The sequence below is a fragment of the Odocoileus virginianus genome, chromosome 10 (assembly GCF_023699985.2).
Source record: "Odocoileus virginianus isolate 20LAN1187 ecotype Illinois chromosome 10, Ovbor_1.2, whole genome shotgun sequence".
NCBI lineage: Eukaryota > Metazoa > Chordata > Mammalia > Artiodactyla > Cervidae > Odocoileus > Odocoileus virginianus.
This window is the reverse complement of record NC_069683.1, coordinates 36,630,073-36,644,989: the sequence shown is the minus strand read 5'-3', so window position 1 is coordinate 36,644,989 and position 14,917 is coordinate 36,630,073. Positions and strand designations below refer to the sequence as shown.

Below are 14,917 nucleotides of genomic sequence, written 5' to 3'. Positions count from 1 at the left end.
GGCCACCCCCGCGGCAGGGGCCTACAAAATGGACCACCCAGGAGCAAAGCTAACAGGTCCGTTCCCCAGAGTCCAGGGATGGAGCTAAGTCAGTGGTGGTGGGTTCTGGCAGAGGAGCCCAGAGGCATGGCCAGTCGGAGAAGCACAATGCAGGTGGTTCTTCCTAAAGCCGGTGCCAGCCCAGGTTAAGAGCTGGGGGTAAGGACACCTAACCCAGGGCAAAGGGACCTCGCTGGGGACCACGGCAAGAAAGATGAAGGGTAGAAGTGGATGCTGTCAAAGTGCTCCTGTGAGACAGGGATGTGGGCACTCCCTGGGCTCTTCCATCTCCTTTCCTAAGTAAAACTGTAGTCACCAGCACTGTGGAATGTTCTCCTGGGATGCTCCATGGTGCTGGAGCAGAGGGCAATGTGTGAATGCATTTCAGTCTGGGAGCTTATAATGAAGAGTGTGTGTGTGTGTGTGTGTGTGTGTGTGTGTGTGTGCGTGCGCGCACATGCGTGCATGCATGTGCATGTGTGTGTGTGTGTTGGGAGGCAGGCAAGTTGGCCAGATGCATGTTTTCTAGCTGGGCTTCCATGTAAGCACTCCTTTAAAGAAAGGGTACTCAGAACTGAAATACACTTCTCTAAGAAACAGCAAATAAAACCGTCTGCCCGCAAGACTGAGATTGCCCAATGTGGCCTGTTTATGAGGAGGAAGGAATCAGAGCAACTTCTCCTTTCAAGGATGACCCAGGGCCCTGAGTGAAAGTGATCATGCTTCCTGTTTTTTTTTTTTAAAGCCCATCAGAAGAGCTCTCTAGAGATGACTGAGGCAAAGCAGGACCTGGGAGGGGACACCCCAGTGACCCTCCTGAGCTCTGGGCTGACCCTGCTTTAAGGAGGGTGGTGGCAAGAAAGGGGTGTCCATGGCCCTGCAAGGGAGGGAGGGTGTGTGGCTGGAGAACAAAGTGAGAGGGTTCCCCCAAAGACTCACCTGGAATGGGGGCCGTGACTGCTGGCTGGATGGGGTAGGCCTGCTGCACGAAGGGCTTGACGCTGGAGACAGAGGACAGAGAGAGTCAGAAACCATGACTGTAGCAGCAGCTACTTCCTAGGTCTGGCCGTGGCCTCCCAGGGCTAGGGACCCACCTGGGGTCCTCCTCACTGTGAGCTTCCCTATCTGCAGGTGGTAGCATAGGCCAGGCAGGGCTCTACCAAGATGGAGCCCCAGCTGTGCTGTGCAAATAAGAGGGGCTGGCTGGGTGCTGATGACCAAATCTCCAAGCCTCAGGCCAGTTCCACAGCACGGCTTGGGCAGATGTCATCCTGCCTTGCATGCACTGTGGCATCTACCTCTGAACCTTGCTTCTGGTCCCTGCAGAGACTGAGGTCAGCAGTCATCATGGGCAGGCAAGGTTTGGGACATGTTCCAGGCTCTCCTTCTCTAGACCAAATAGCTCCATTTCCTTTGAGAATATACAGGAGGAGGTTTCCTTCTGCTTTTATCCCCAATCTGTCCTCACCTTCTGGCTTACTGAGCTCACCTCCCATGCTCTTAAAGCATCTGTCAGATTTTCTATTAGCTTCCCCCACTACAGGGAAAGCCAGAAGAAAATGGACTATAGGATCACCTCCACTGTCCTCTCTCAGGAGGACCCCAGGCTCTGCCCCCTCAAAGCCATGAGAGGATGGAGACCCTCCTCCTGTTGCCAGCTGCAGGACCACTAATACTGAAGGTGGGAGTGAGGTCTTTACATGTCTCCCAAATCTGAGCATCTTTTTCCTGCTACTGGCCTCAGGAGATAACAGTGGGTGGTGATGTCGGTGATCTCAGGTTAAACCTCCCTTCCCCCCTCCAAGGCCCCTGGGGTGGGCTGTGACCAGCCCCTGGAGTTGTCAGTGCCGGCCCCTCCTCAGACTTACTCTTGTGAAGATCCAGGCTGCCCTGTTTGTATCATTCCTGGCCAGAACTGGAAGGCAAAATGCAAAGAGCTTCAGGGTTAGGAGTTCACCTCAAAGCACTGTTCAGGATGTCTACGCACTCCAATCCCTGCTAAACACAGGGGGTGCAGATCATCTGCCAGCTGCAAAGTGACATACCCTAAATGCAGATACCGCAGGTTGCTGTCCTGCAGAAGATGTTAACCTCCCTGAGGGCAGGGACCAGCTCTTCAAGAGTTCATTTGACACCCAATAGGAATCTGGGTGCACTACAGACAGAATATCACAAATACTTCATCTGACTTCTTCATCTATGTGCCCACCCACCCTTGCTTTCCTCCCTCCATTCTGCAACGCTTCCTACGTGACATTCTGCCTCCACAGCTCAGAACCAGGAGCTCCAAGCAGCAGTGCAGACACCTCCTTTGCTGTGGGCTTTCCTAGGCCCTGGTGCCTGCCGACAGCCTCCCGGAGAGGCAGTAGGTGTAGACGGATTCGGACAGCCTTGGGTTTGAGTCCCGACATGGCTCTCCATGTGATTATGATCAAGTTACCCAAACTCTTGTTTTGTTACTAATTAACTTCAGTTTTCTCATCTGTAAAAAGGCAGTAACAGTAAGAGGCCTTTAAGATTACTGTGAGGATTAAATGAGACCACAGCATTAAGCTTCTCAGCCTTTGGCAGGTGCAAAATGAAAATAGTAGTATAGAATACTTCTGTCTCTTTAGAGGCTAGTTGCCATAAAGTGACCCCAAGGACATAGCAACAGAAACTAGGGGCCAGGAATAAAATGATAGAAATGGAGAGGCAGATCACAACCCGGAACGGCTGTAAAGTGATACCTAACTCCATGTTAGGTATCTAACATGGAGTCCATGTTAGGGACTAAGAGCCCCCCACTCCCTCCCTCTCCCTCTCCCCCTCTCCCTAGCCCCCTGCTTTTCTCACCATCTTGCACCCAGCATCAGGGCACCACAAGGTGGCCCCTCCCCTCTCTTACACCTGACGCAGGTGTAATGTCACATCTGTGTGTCACACACACGAAGTGCCGAGTAGATGGTTTCACGCTCGGCCAGGCTGGCTCCATGTGCTCAGGGGCCCTCACTACCGGATCCAGCTCATGACTCACCCCCGGCGCCCCTGGGAAGGTGGGGCGTGGGATCCCAGGCAGCCCCAGCTTGTTGTGAATGGCAGTGGCCGAGACGATCTGGGCTGACGACATGGCGGCCATGTGCTGCAGGGCCTTATCCTTTGCAGTCTGATCCTTGAAGGGGACAGTGACACACGGACTTAATACACAACGCATGGCTCCCGGGCAGCTTAGACAGGCACAGCCACGAGCACGGGGACTAAAATACAGAGCCACAAAAGAGGCTGGAAAAGCAAACATGCATGGATAAATAAACACAGCCAGAAGGCTCAAACGGCCTCAACCTACTGCAACTCTCAACGTTTACTGAGAACACCCAGTAGCAAGTTTTTAAAAAAAAAAAGAAATTTTTTTTAAATTCATTTTCCAACAGGACGGGAAGCCTCTGAGGAGAGTGGACAATGTATTTATTTTTCCAGCTTCCAAAAGGAGATGTCTCCAATTACTTAACAGACTCAAAGAAACAAGGGGAAAAAAAAAAACAGAGAAAACAAACGGCCCTGCTTTGAAGCAGATGGGAGGAGGGCGAGAGAAGAGGCATGGCTGTGGATCTGGGGTGGGAGCATCCACAGTGCCGGGAGGCCCGTCTGTGTGCGGCCGGGGAGCCCTGGCAGACACCTGGTGGGGGCTCGAAGCAGCGGGGCGGCGGGGCCGGGATGGGGCCAAGCAGCATGCTGGCGGGGGGCATGCTTTCTCAGGTATCCCCGCCAGGGTCCAAGGCGAGGCGGGCTCTTTCTGTAGCCAAGGACGCAGGGGGTTCTACCAGGGCGTGGTTTCTCCTTTTCCTAAAAGGGTCTTTTCTAGGAAAGCCAAGGCTGGTAACACACAGCTCGCCAAAAAGTCTGCCAAGCACAGCTCAAGTACAGAATACTCAATTTGGTGAAAATACTTACCATGCTTGTTACCTGGATACAACAATAAACAATTTGTTAAAAGGATTGCGGACAAAGGCTGGGTTATTTTTCTTCTTAGTTAAAAAATATACACGTATGCAAACACATGGTACAATAAAATGTGTAGGAGTGTGGGGTTTTCCCCTCCCCCCGACATTTTAGGAGAAATGCGTGACCCGGGGAACTATCTAGAAGGACAATTACCAACAACCCCAACTCCCAGGCTCCTCTGAGTTGATTCTGAGGCTTCCCCAGGACAGATGGAAAAATGGTCAGGCCCCCAGTGTGTGACACGCCCTGACGGTGGGGGCAGGGTTTCACACTCAATGAACCTGTTGAGGCTCCTGGATGCTTGCAGGAGGTCTATACACCCTACACACTGGGCCCAGACCCCATCAAAGCAGGAGCAAAATGGTGACATCAAAGGAGAAAGAGCACTCGCCACAGCTGCCATTCAGAGTTCAGACAGAGAGTGAAGGTCAAGGGGAGATTCAGGCTAACTGGGTACCAGCTGAGAGGTGGCTTCAGTGTTGACAGATTTACCCAAAGGTGATGAGTAAACATGCTGAGGTGCCAAAGGAAGGCCAAGAAGAGGAGGGAGAAAAATCAAAGCCTACAAGGACAAGAACTAGAGGGTTCCAGGGAGATCAATCAGGTGGTCCCAAGGCATAGACACCACTTTGCCCCATAACTTACCAGGAACGCCATGTGAATGTTCAAAGGAGTATATTAACCCTTAGAAAAAAGGCCTAACACTTGCATGAAGTTTTATACTTTATACATTTCTCTGGTGCTCAACTGAAAAATGAGCCTTATCTAACGGCTATTCGGGAATCCCATGGTCAGGGCACTGCGGCAGCTGAACGACGCCATGAGGGTCCTGGGTGCCTGCAGGACTATGGGCCCCAGGGACTGAAGTGATGCCCTTGCTGCCTCCGGTCAGATGGCATTTCTTCAAACTGAAGCTCCATTTGCTCATCTGCTGAAGTTTCTAACCTAAGGCTAGATTCCTCTGGCAACTTTTTTTCTTAAGGCCTGAAACATTTCAGACAATGAGATGCCAGGGGGAAAAGAGACAAATTTTGAAGTCAGTGGAATTCTATGATAAACTGACTATGTGTGTGTAAATGCCCTACAGCCAAACTAGCCCGACACAGCAGACCTCAGGCTCATCAGCCTATCCACAGCTGGTCCTGCAGTTCCACCTGCCTGCAGCCTCTCAGAGGGTACCCAGGCATAATAAATAGGAAATCTGGCTTGGTCACACTTACTTCCTTCTTTGTCAAGAGCACCCTGACATCAATACAAGCTTCTGGGTTTCTCTTTGGATGGTTACTTTGGACTCCAGCCCCCAAGTCATTTAACCCCCAATGAGGGGTTATCAATACTCTTAGGGTGATTTCTAAAACTGAAGGAAAGGCCCAGGTATAACCCCAGGCGCCTTTTCCAATAAGCCACAAGCCTTACAATCTCTCCAGGGCCCAGGTAGGGGTAGCCGAGAAAACAGCAGCCCAGGTTTCTTGTCTGCCTGGCTGATGCCAACCCTGTGGAATAACTATAAAGAGCTGTGGGCTTGGCTCTATTCCAAAACTACGCCATTGGTGGTGGTGGGGGGAGGGGGGGGCACGTTCAAACCTGAGAGTTCTGTTTATGAAATGCTGATGACAGGGGCAGTTCTGCTCACCCAAACACAGAGTGTGTTTGTGCACACTTGGGTGGAGTGACCAGGAACCATCAAGTCCAGGTCCAAAGGTGGATAAGTCTCTACATCTTCATAACCCACTCTTACACTGTTAGAGTTGCCTGAGATGTTTCCCTATGCTAGGCTGATGGAAAAGTTCTTCAAAATGTTCATAAAAGTTTGATACTTTTTTAACAGGGAAATCAGTCAATGGGGAAATGGGAAAAGTCACCACCTTTACTGTTTAGGTCACAAAGCTTCAGAACGTTTCAGGATACAGTCTTTCATTAAATAAAGTCAGGTTTGACTCTCTTATTACCCAGCATTCCACCAGGTACCCAAATGAAAACAGAATTTCAAAAGCAGGAGAGCAAATCTATTGCTTTGAGCACACCAACCTACTCTCTGTCAGGAAAAGGCATACCTGCTAGGGAGTCTGGAGACCTGGTCTCAAACCTGCCCTCCACCTGACATTAATGGGTTGTATTACCTTGTGCAAATCACTTAACACTCTAATTTTCCTCATCTATGAAGGAAAGAGTTGCACTTTATTTTCTAAAGGTCTTCTGGTTCTAGAAGTATTTCTAGCTATGAGCCTGACTTCTATTATAAGCAAATATGTTCTAATACATATAGCCAGAAAACCACTAGTGAAAAGACAGCAGGATGTTAAAATTTAGGCAGCTCTCAGCCGCCTGTACTGTAGAGAGAAAGCCAAGTGCAGAGAGGAAATTTTATCTCAAGTAGAGGTTCTTTCTCCACTTGACCTACCTCTTTGAGAATAGGCAATTTTCCACAAATGGACTAAAATGTCTATACCAGTGATTTCCTACTTTTTGTAGTGCTGACATTCTCAGTACTCATTTCATTTTATAACATCTCCCCTCTATCTTTGATATACATTGGAAAATTAAGAAGATTAGAATTTTTTGTTTAAAATCTAAAGCAACCGTGCAGATAATAAGCACCACCAGGGATATCTGGAAATCAGAACGGAGAGCCTGGCTGTAGATCTACTTATCCTGAAATGGGAGCAGAGGACACTGAGCTGGGAGGTTTCAATAGAAGGATCTCTAAACTGTCATTTTCAGCCTAGAGATACATGCCTGGCTTTGGAGAAATTATAACTCTCAGTGTCAGACCTGAGTAAATGACTTCCCTGCGTCATTCTGGTCTAATATCTCAGACTTTTAAACACTGCACTCTATCATCACCACTTACCCCAGAATAAAGAGGGTGGGGTTGCTAATCTAACCAAACAACAGTAGCTTAAGTAAAGTCAAAGATATATGTGACATTTGCATACCGCATTAATTTTATTCTAAGATGTTTTCACACTAACATTTCTGAGATGTGATGGGATTTACAAGGGATGAACACATTGTTTTATCTTGAAAAACCGTGAGTAAGTCAATACTGAGTTATAATCTATGATGTCTTAGATTACAGGAAATACAGAGTGCATGCATGTGTACATATAAGCATGCATGAAAAAAAAATATGCCCTAGGAAAAAGCTTGGACAACTTCACAATGACTCCTTTTTGCTGATTTTAAGCCCCTCTGTTCCTAAGACTGTAAAGAAGGAGGCCACAAAAAGCAGAAGTGGGGAAAGAAAAGGCAGATCTCCCTTATCCAAGCAAACCCTAACTCGAGCCCACAACCTGAAATGTGGGAATTATTTATGGAACAGGAAACACGGGTCTCAGTCTGTTGATGGAGTGCTAAGAACAAACGGCCTATGTGACCTGAGAGCGAAGGCACAAGAATGGCTCCCAGGCGCGGTGCTCGTCTCAGTCCCCACTTGACTCTCTGCCTGCCCGACTCCTGGCGCTCCGCGCTGTCAGCAGCCTCCCTACCTCCACCACAGGGGATCCAGCAGGCAGCGGCCGCCAAACACGCCTCAGCCTGAAGCCTTTCAAACTGTTATTGTTACTAAGTAAACAGATTTTCATATTTCTTGAAGCAGAGCAAGGCTGCCACTACTACAGCTCTGGGTTCAGCTGACTGCCTCCTTCCTACGGTTGAAATGTACACAATGTTTGGAAAATGTCTTCATGTAATAACCATGATGGGAAGGCAACCTACCGCAGATACACATGGCTGGACTGGCGTGCTCTGCAAACTCAAGGATATTTTATGAACCAGTCTCTGGAAAGTTGGGGACCCCTGTCTCCCCTCTGTTTTCTCAGCTTTGGATTTTTCTGGGGAATCAATGATCTCATAATTTTTAGGCATTAGCTATAAACTAATTTTAAAGATAACATAAAACGGCACCTGCTTGCATGTACAATATTACAGGGACTGTATATGAAGTCTGAATGAACACACTCCTGCTTATCCAGTAGCCACCATTTCAGAATTAAGGACTCGAATCTAATGTATTCATATGAAAGTCCACCAATATATCAGGAAAAAACATGCACGATTAAAAAGAAAAAAGACCTTGGATTCAAAAACTTCTGAGAGCTATTAAATGTTTTTCTCCAAATATACTTCTCTCAGCAGTATAAAAATACAGTACATGAGAAGAAAGATAGCAATTTGCTTGAAAATCACTTTTTCAAAAAAAAAAAAAGAAAATCACTTTTTCAGAAGAAGACAAAATAGAATACTTTCCTAAGAAGTAATTTTGCAGATGTTGTTTCTAATCTTACACTATGTGGATTCACATGACCTCTGCAATTATCAGCAGTTGCTCCTGAGCAGATAAACATCACAAGAGTCTATGATGGTTTTGGAGAAAGGATGGAGGGCACTTGAATTTTTCTAGCCATGATCTCTAATTTGCTTATTATTAGAGAAAGCAGGAGTAAGTACAAAAGGGCCTATTCCGGTCGGGCAACAGCTAACGCTGAGGAGACAAGGCACATTCACACTTCTCCTGACTTGCCATGTAATGAGTAGCAATTAATTCATCTTATTGTATTTCCAAATGCCAAAGACTCCATTCACATCAAAGAAAAAATTTTTCAAGGCTTTTACCATTGTCCATTTTTAAATGTACTGGGCTATATTTAGTATTCTGTAATTGTCAATAGTGCTGCTTTTCATTGTGCTGTGTGGCTTAGCATCATAAAGGATTGCAGATGAGGGTCCAGGTGATTTGTAGGTGTGCCTCGGGCCTCTCTACCAGGAAGCCTGGGATTTAAGTCAGCTAATGCCAGGTCCATGTTTTGGGGAGAAGGCACCTTTCTGACCTTTAGCCCATTTCCCTGGGAGGTGACAGTAAGAAGTGGGAGGCAAATCTCCCTTGAAAAGCCAGAATGTACCAGCTCCCACCACTCATCTTCTCTGTTTAATTCAAACAAACAGACACAATGAAAATAGGGCTCGGTTGAGGGAGACAACGCAGAGCAACTCAAGCCAGGGCAACGAGCCCTCATCCTTGACCAGCAAGGACTCCGTAAGGAGGCAACATGACCTCATGCGAAGAGCTCGGCTGTGGCAACAGACAGCCCTGGAGTCAAATTCAGACCTCGGGCGAGCCCCTCGGACACCATGGCAAGCCTCGGCATCCTTGTACGCAAGGTGCGGACAACAGCAGCCATCTTCAGGAGCTCCCTGAGAACCGCATCAGGCACTCAGCACACAGCGCCACTGTGTGCGTGCACCTGCCACTCTGTGGACTTGACATCTTCGGGGCCCATGTGGCCCACCAGCCAGGCTCAAGTCCGCTCGAGACCCGAAATGCTGAGAAGCCCGGGTCCGGAGCACATCATCTCTGTGCTCAATGTGATTCTAGGGCACTGTCTATTTCAGAGGCCAGTTAACAATGGAATTTCTCTAGGAAGGGGAAAAAAAGTAGAACGAGGCTGTTTCTGCTGCCCTTAAAGAGAAAAGCTGACCTAGCTCAGCTGACATAGAATAAAGAGGTAAATGTATTCACTCCCTCCGTTTACACTGTAAGTTTTGCATTATCACATGGTTGATGAGAGGTTCTAACTCCATTGCCTCTAAGCACAAGAAATTAACTGTCTCCAATCTTGGTTTTAACCCAGGCAAATGAAAAACAAGGTAGTGAAAATCATGTTGAGGAGAGAGGGTACATGTCATGAGTGCAGAACTCCTTGAAGACTGGGAGATGCCAGGAAAGACGGTGTATCATTTCCCAAATCCCGCGACAAGACTAAGCGTCTTGGTGCTGGCGCTGAGACAAAGGATACGGTAGTTTCAGGCTTCTTTTGCTGTGTGTTCTGCTGACAGCCAACGCTCAAAGGAGCGAAGCGGCTCAGAGGGCCACAGGTAACGCCACGGGATGGAGGGAAGTGTGTCTTCCCTGCGGGCAGGACCATTCCTGGATGGTATCAGTGGTGACTCGGCTAGGATTCAGCCATGCGGCTGCAGCAGAGCCCTAGCAAAGTTCTTGAACTTATCAAGAGGATTAAATCAACAATTTGAACTTTAAGCTCTCTGCTTATTGGAAGGAACGGCAGATTGGAAAGAACGCCGGCTCAGAAATCAAATGACAAAGGCCACCAGGGTGAGAATGAAGAAAATGGCCCCGGGGAACACATGGAGCTCATAAATTAGTCACCAGCGACCGGACACAATCAGAGGAGCTCAGGCCTTTTTCTGCTCTACTGGGATGATGCAATGTCAGCAAGTGCAGGCTTTTCTTCAATACAATCCAGAGCTTGACACGAACATGTCTCCTGCCTAAGATGTATTCCTGCTGAGGTCAGGACAGAACGAAGACTTCCCTTTCCTCTGAGGACTGTCCAGAGTCGTGCATTCACCAAAACACACCCAGACAGAAGCAGCTTGGTCCACCTTCAGGGTAAGACAAAGGCGGTCCTCAGTGTGGTGGTGGCCTGTGAGCCGGGCTGCTGCTCACACAAGCCTCTGACGCCAGCAAATCAAGGGCTGCCTCTTTGCTGTTATCATGGAAAGAGGCCTCTGGGCAGGGACTGGACAAGCTCTCAGGACAAACAAACATACAGAGACTCAGAGCAGGAAACTCTAATAGGAACTCTGAGTAGGAAAGAAAAGACTGCTTAGTGCATGGAGAGTATTTCTACAATCTTTCTTTCTCCTTTTTTTCTTTCCTTCAGTCTTTCTACATGCTGGGATGATAAATCCCTGGAGCTTAAAAAAAAAGAAAAAAAAAAAACCCAAACAGTTAAAGACCTTTTGATGAAATAATGGTGAGTGAAATAATTCAAAGTAGAGAATCCTTTCTACAACTGCAGGCTGGTCCTCAGAAAACACCACACTGTCTTTCAGACAGGCTGCTACCTCTCACTGCTCAAATACAGATTCCAATGAGGGGATAAATCATGGGGGAGGGGAGGAGATGGCAGACAATATATGAAGCCAGCGAGGGTGACGCTGCTGTAGACGCAGCTGGTGACACAAGGTCCAAGAGCGACCTCTCAGTCGGTGTCCTTGGTATTGCTTGATGCGTGTTCCAAACCTACAAGCCATCTGCACGCTGGAATTGCATGGGTCCATCTTGTACTTTGAGGCTTCCCTGGTAGCACAGACAGTAAAAGCGTCTGCCTGCAATGCAGGAGACCCAGGTTCAATCCCTGAGTTGGGAAGATCCCTGGAGAAGGGAATGGCAACCCACTCCAGTACTCTTGCCTGGAAAATTCCACAGACAGAGGAGCTCAGTAGGCTACAGTCCATGGAATCACAAAGAGTCGGACACAGCTGAGTAACTTCACTGTACTTTTTGTATCTTCTGCTTTATAACTAGAACCAAGCATCAGAAGACTGATGGGTCAAAAGGTTTGTGTCTGGATAGGGGTCAAACGTGTGGTCTTCTCATCACTAAGAGAACTCAGTGTCTTCTAGAGCAGTAGTTATCACAGTAGTCAGTAGTTATCTGACTTGTAGTTTAGACGTTTTGGTCAAGAAAATTAAAAACAAAATAAAACCCCAAACTGTAAATACATATTTCATGTCCCATATCCTGACACTCTGGCTACAAATGCCCTGCATTTCCCGTCTGTCTCAGGGCTTCTGAATCTCATCAGCACTCTGCCGACCTCTTCACCCCTTCCCCCTACCGCCCCAGTCTTTCCTGGTTCTTGCCCTCCTCACATCACTCCTTGAACTCTTCAACTATCCCCTAGTTTTTCTTGCCTCTTGCATCTCTCTCTCATGGTTGCAGTCTGCGTCCAAGGCCATCCTGAATTGTTGGTCAAGTCTGTCCTGGCTCAGGCCAGGAGAAACTGTGCATGAACAGTTTCACGTTGGTGCCAACGGCTTTAGGACAAGTTCACAGTAGACAACGGGATAAAGTCAAAAGAAGATGATACAGTTTTCACTGGATATGACTTTCTCAGGAAAACAGTTAAGTGGCAAGAAAAGAGACTGATGGGCGATGGGGGTAGACTGAGACTAATTAAGGAAGGAGAGTGGGCAGAGGAAATCAGGGAAAGTAAGAATAATGTTTTGCCCTTGATTTCCTTCAGCTAAAAAAAATAAAACTTAAAAGGAAATGTAATGAAAATAATCATTTCTGGATTGTGTAAACATGAATGTTTAATATGTCATTCTCTATACTTATTAACTAGTTGCTGCTCAGCAACAAAAATGTCATAGCTAATTTTGATGGACACTCTCAGTTAATGGCCATTCCTTTAAGAGAACCCAGCCTTTAATAACCTAAGTTTTAAATGCTGCTATTGAAAAGTTTCCATGTACACTTTCCATACTGGACTGGAATGGATAATTTGCTGTTTAGAAACAATGAGTGAGAAAGAGGACACAGCAGCCAGTGATGACAATAAGGACGGGTTAGCGCTAAGAGCAGGGTCCCTGGGGTGCTTTGGTCCGCTCCTGGTCCAGGCCCACACCTCCCTCCCTCTTCCAGCAGCCCCTGAATTAGCCTCCGTGCGGTCAGCTCTGCCTCCCTCCCCGCTGTCCTCCGAAAATGGCTGGAGGGATCTTTTCCACGGCCTGACTGTGAATGACCCCTGCATGCTCCCCAGGCTCCTCACATGAACCTCAGTCCTCCCGTCTCATTCCTCGCCTCCAGCGAGATGCTGTTCTTCATGGTTCCCCAGCCCCCCCTTCTCTGTGGGAAGTCTCTGCTTTCCTCCAAGCACAGTTCTAAGGGCACCTCCTCCGTGGGGCTTTCTCTAATTCTCCCACACTCAGAATTAATCATTCTTTCACTGCTCGAACTTTGCACCACTCTGTTAAATATCTACTGCAGAGTCCGCTAGCTGGAGACAATCCACTGGGAATCTTGTAGTTTCCCCAAATGTGGCCAAAAATAACAGAAAAGACGAATGTTCTTCGGGAATAGAAACTCTGCTTATTCAACTTTTCAGGCCCAATATCTACTAAAGGGTCTAGAACACATAGGTTCTTAATGGAACAGTTACTGAACTGCACGGAGTAATAATTTCTGTGCTTTTAAAGTTCAAATCTACATGGAAATCTTAAACTTTTACTAAAACCATTTTTTTTTTAAAAGCAAAAATTAAAGTCCACACATTTGGGGGGTGATCTGGCTCACAAACAAGCACTTTGAGAAACACTGCACTTAGCAAAACCTAAAGCCAACCTCTGAAACTCATCCTAACAGATTTTCAGGAGTGTGATTTCTGTAGCTAGAATGACTCATTTGTGACTGACATGAGAATAACCACTCTCTCTCCAGCCTGTTTCCTTCAGAAGAATATGGCAGAATAGGCTATGGGACTCAGAAAATGTGGGCTTTCAGAAGCTGTCCTATATAAAGACAGTCAGAGGAATGGCTGAAAGGGATGGCCCTTTCCTTTACCTTCTGTCTAAAGCAGTGGGTTTTCAGACCTTATTCAACAGAACCAGCCAAAGAGGCCGCTGCTAAGGATGAGAGAGTGAGAGTTTTAGTTAAAACAGCTTTTACATTTTCATATATTGAAATTTTCAAGTAAGATTTCAATTTGAAATGTGAATTTTGCTACTTTAAAAAGGCTAGAAAACCATTAGCCTAAAGAATTCTCCCGCACCCTTCGGAGGAAAGCCAAGACAGGCTCACAGGCAGGAGACCCCGGAAGCCATACGCGGGGCCCTGGCTCTGAGTAAACTGCTTTTTCAAGCTCCGAGGGAGGACAGAAATGAAACTCAACTACAGTCTTCACAGGAGGGCCACAGGCCTGTCCATCCCAGAGAACAGAAATCCTTTGACTGCTGAGCATGTGGAGAAATGGGGAGGGGCCTGGCAGGGCAGGCGCAGCAAGGACAGGTCCTGAGATGGTCAGGCAACAGCCACCTCCTCCAGGAAGCCTGGTCACATCACTTCAGACAAAGCAAGGCCCCTCTTGTGGGTCTGGATATTTCCTGCCATCCCCACCCCTGCTCAGAAGCTCTCCTTTTTGTCTATTGGGATGACTTCAACTTTCAGCAGTGAGTTTATATGGGAGGCCAAGAAGACAGAGGCTATCAGCCTGACCCCACCAGGAACTTGGTGAGGATGCTCATCCCTGCCTCCCGTGGCTATTAGACTCCAGAGCTGAACAAGGAAGTGCAGATCGAGTGGGGAGATGTATCTCTCCTACCAGGCTCATGGGGCTGAGCCCACTTCCCAGGAAGGGCTGGTTAGGAAGATGAAGGAGAGCATCTTTAGCATAAAATGCCCATGGGAGATGAAGGCAGCAGCATCAAGGCAGGCAGGTGACAGGCAGCCTTATTCTCCTTGGCTGTCCTGACTCCCTCCGAGTGGGGATGCAGCAGCTCTGCAGCAAGGAACGCATCTCGCCCCTGTCTTACTGATTATCAGCGCAGCATCAATCCCAAATTAAGCCCACACTGTTTTCACCGACGGCTCAAAGTTTAAAAATCATCTTACGTCTAAAATGTGGAGGCTGAGTGATTATGGGAAGCAGGGGCTGTCTGCCCAGCTCCAAGGGGCATGAGGGGTGGTAACAGGTTGTCTACCCCATACACTGGCATGGAGCTTGTTGCTTAAAAACCACTTTAGCATCTGCCAGATGAAACCCCGTCTGAAAAAACAGTGGCTCAGAATCCAGAAAGATTTGCGTTCAAATTGTGACTTGGCCTATTCCTACACTGAGTGGCTTTTGGTGAGTTAACTGAACCTTTGGAGACGTGGTTTCCTCAATAGTAATGCTCAAAATCTGAAGAACGGAACTCACTTTGTAGTGAGCTAATGTGAGAGAACACGCGAGGCTTTGCGCTGCACTAACTCCTTCTTCCATCCCCAGACTCAGCAGACATGGTCCATGCAACTCGGCCCTAGGATTCCCTGCACGTTTCACTTTGGCTCTCTCTGCTAACACTTACCCTACAGTGCCCTGTATTTCACATT

The 14,917-nt window shown here is 47.6% G+C and overlaps 1 protein-coding gene across 6 annotated transcripts in view; it reads right to left on the bottom strand.

The window, feature by feature from the left end:
* The window catches only part of TEAD1 (TEA domain transcription factor 1), a 265,236-nt gene that overhangs the window by 58,727 nt on the left and 191,592 nt on the right, over positions 1–14,917 (bottom strand). For 5 of the 6 annotated variants that reach the window (XM_070473393.1, XM_070473394.1, XM_070473395.1 and 2 more), the window contains 3 exons: positions 3,056–3,190; positions 1,908–1,954; positions 979–1,040 (listed from right to left, as the gene is read on the bottom strand). In XM_070473393.1, the coding sequence (XP_070329494.1) occupies positions 979–1,040; positions 1,908–1,954; positions 3,056–3,190 (244 nt within the window). Of the gene's footprint in view, positions 1–978; positions 1,041–1,907; positions 1,955–3,055; positions 3,191–3,969; positions 5,543–14,917 lie in introns of those variants that run through there. The other variant, XM_070473396.1, reaches the window with a different exon arrangement.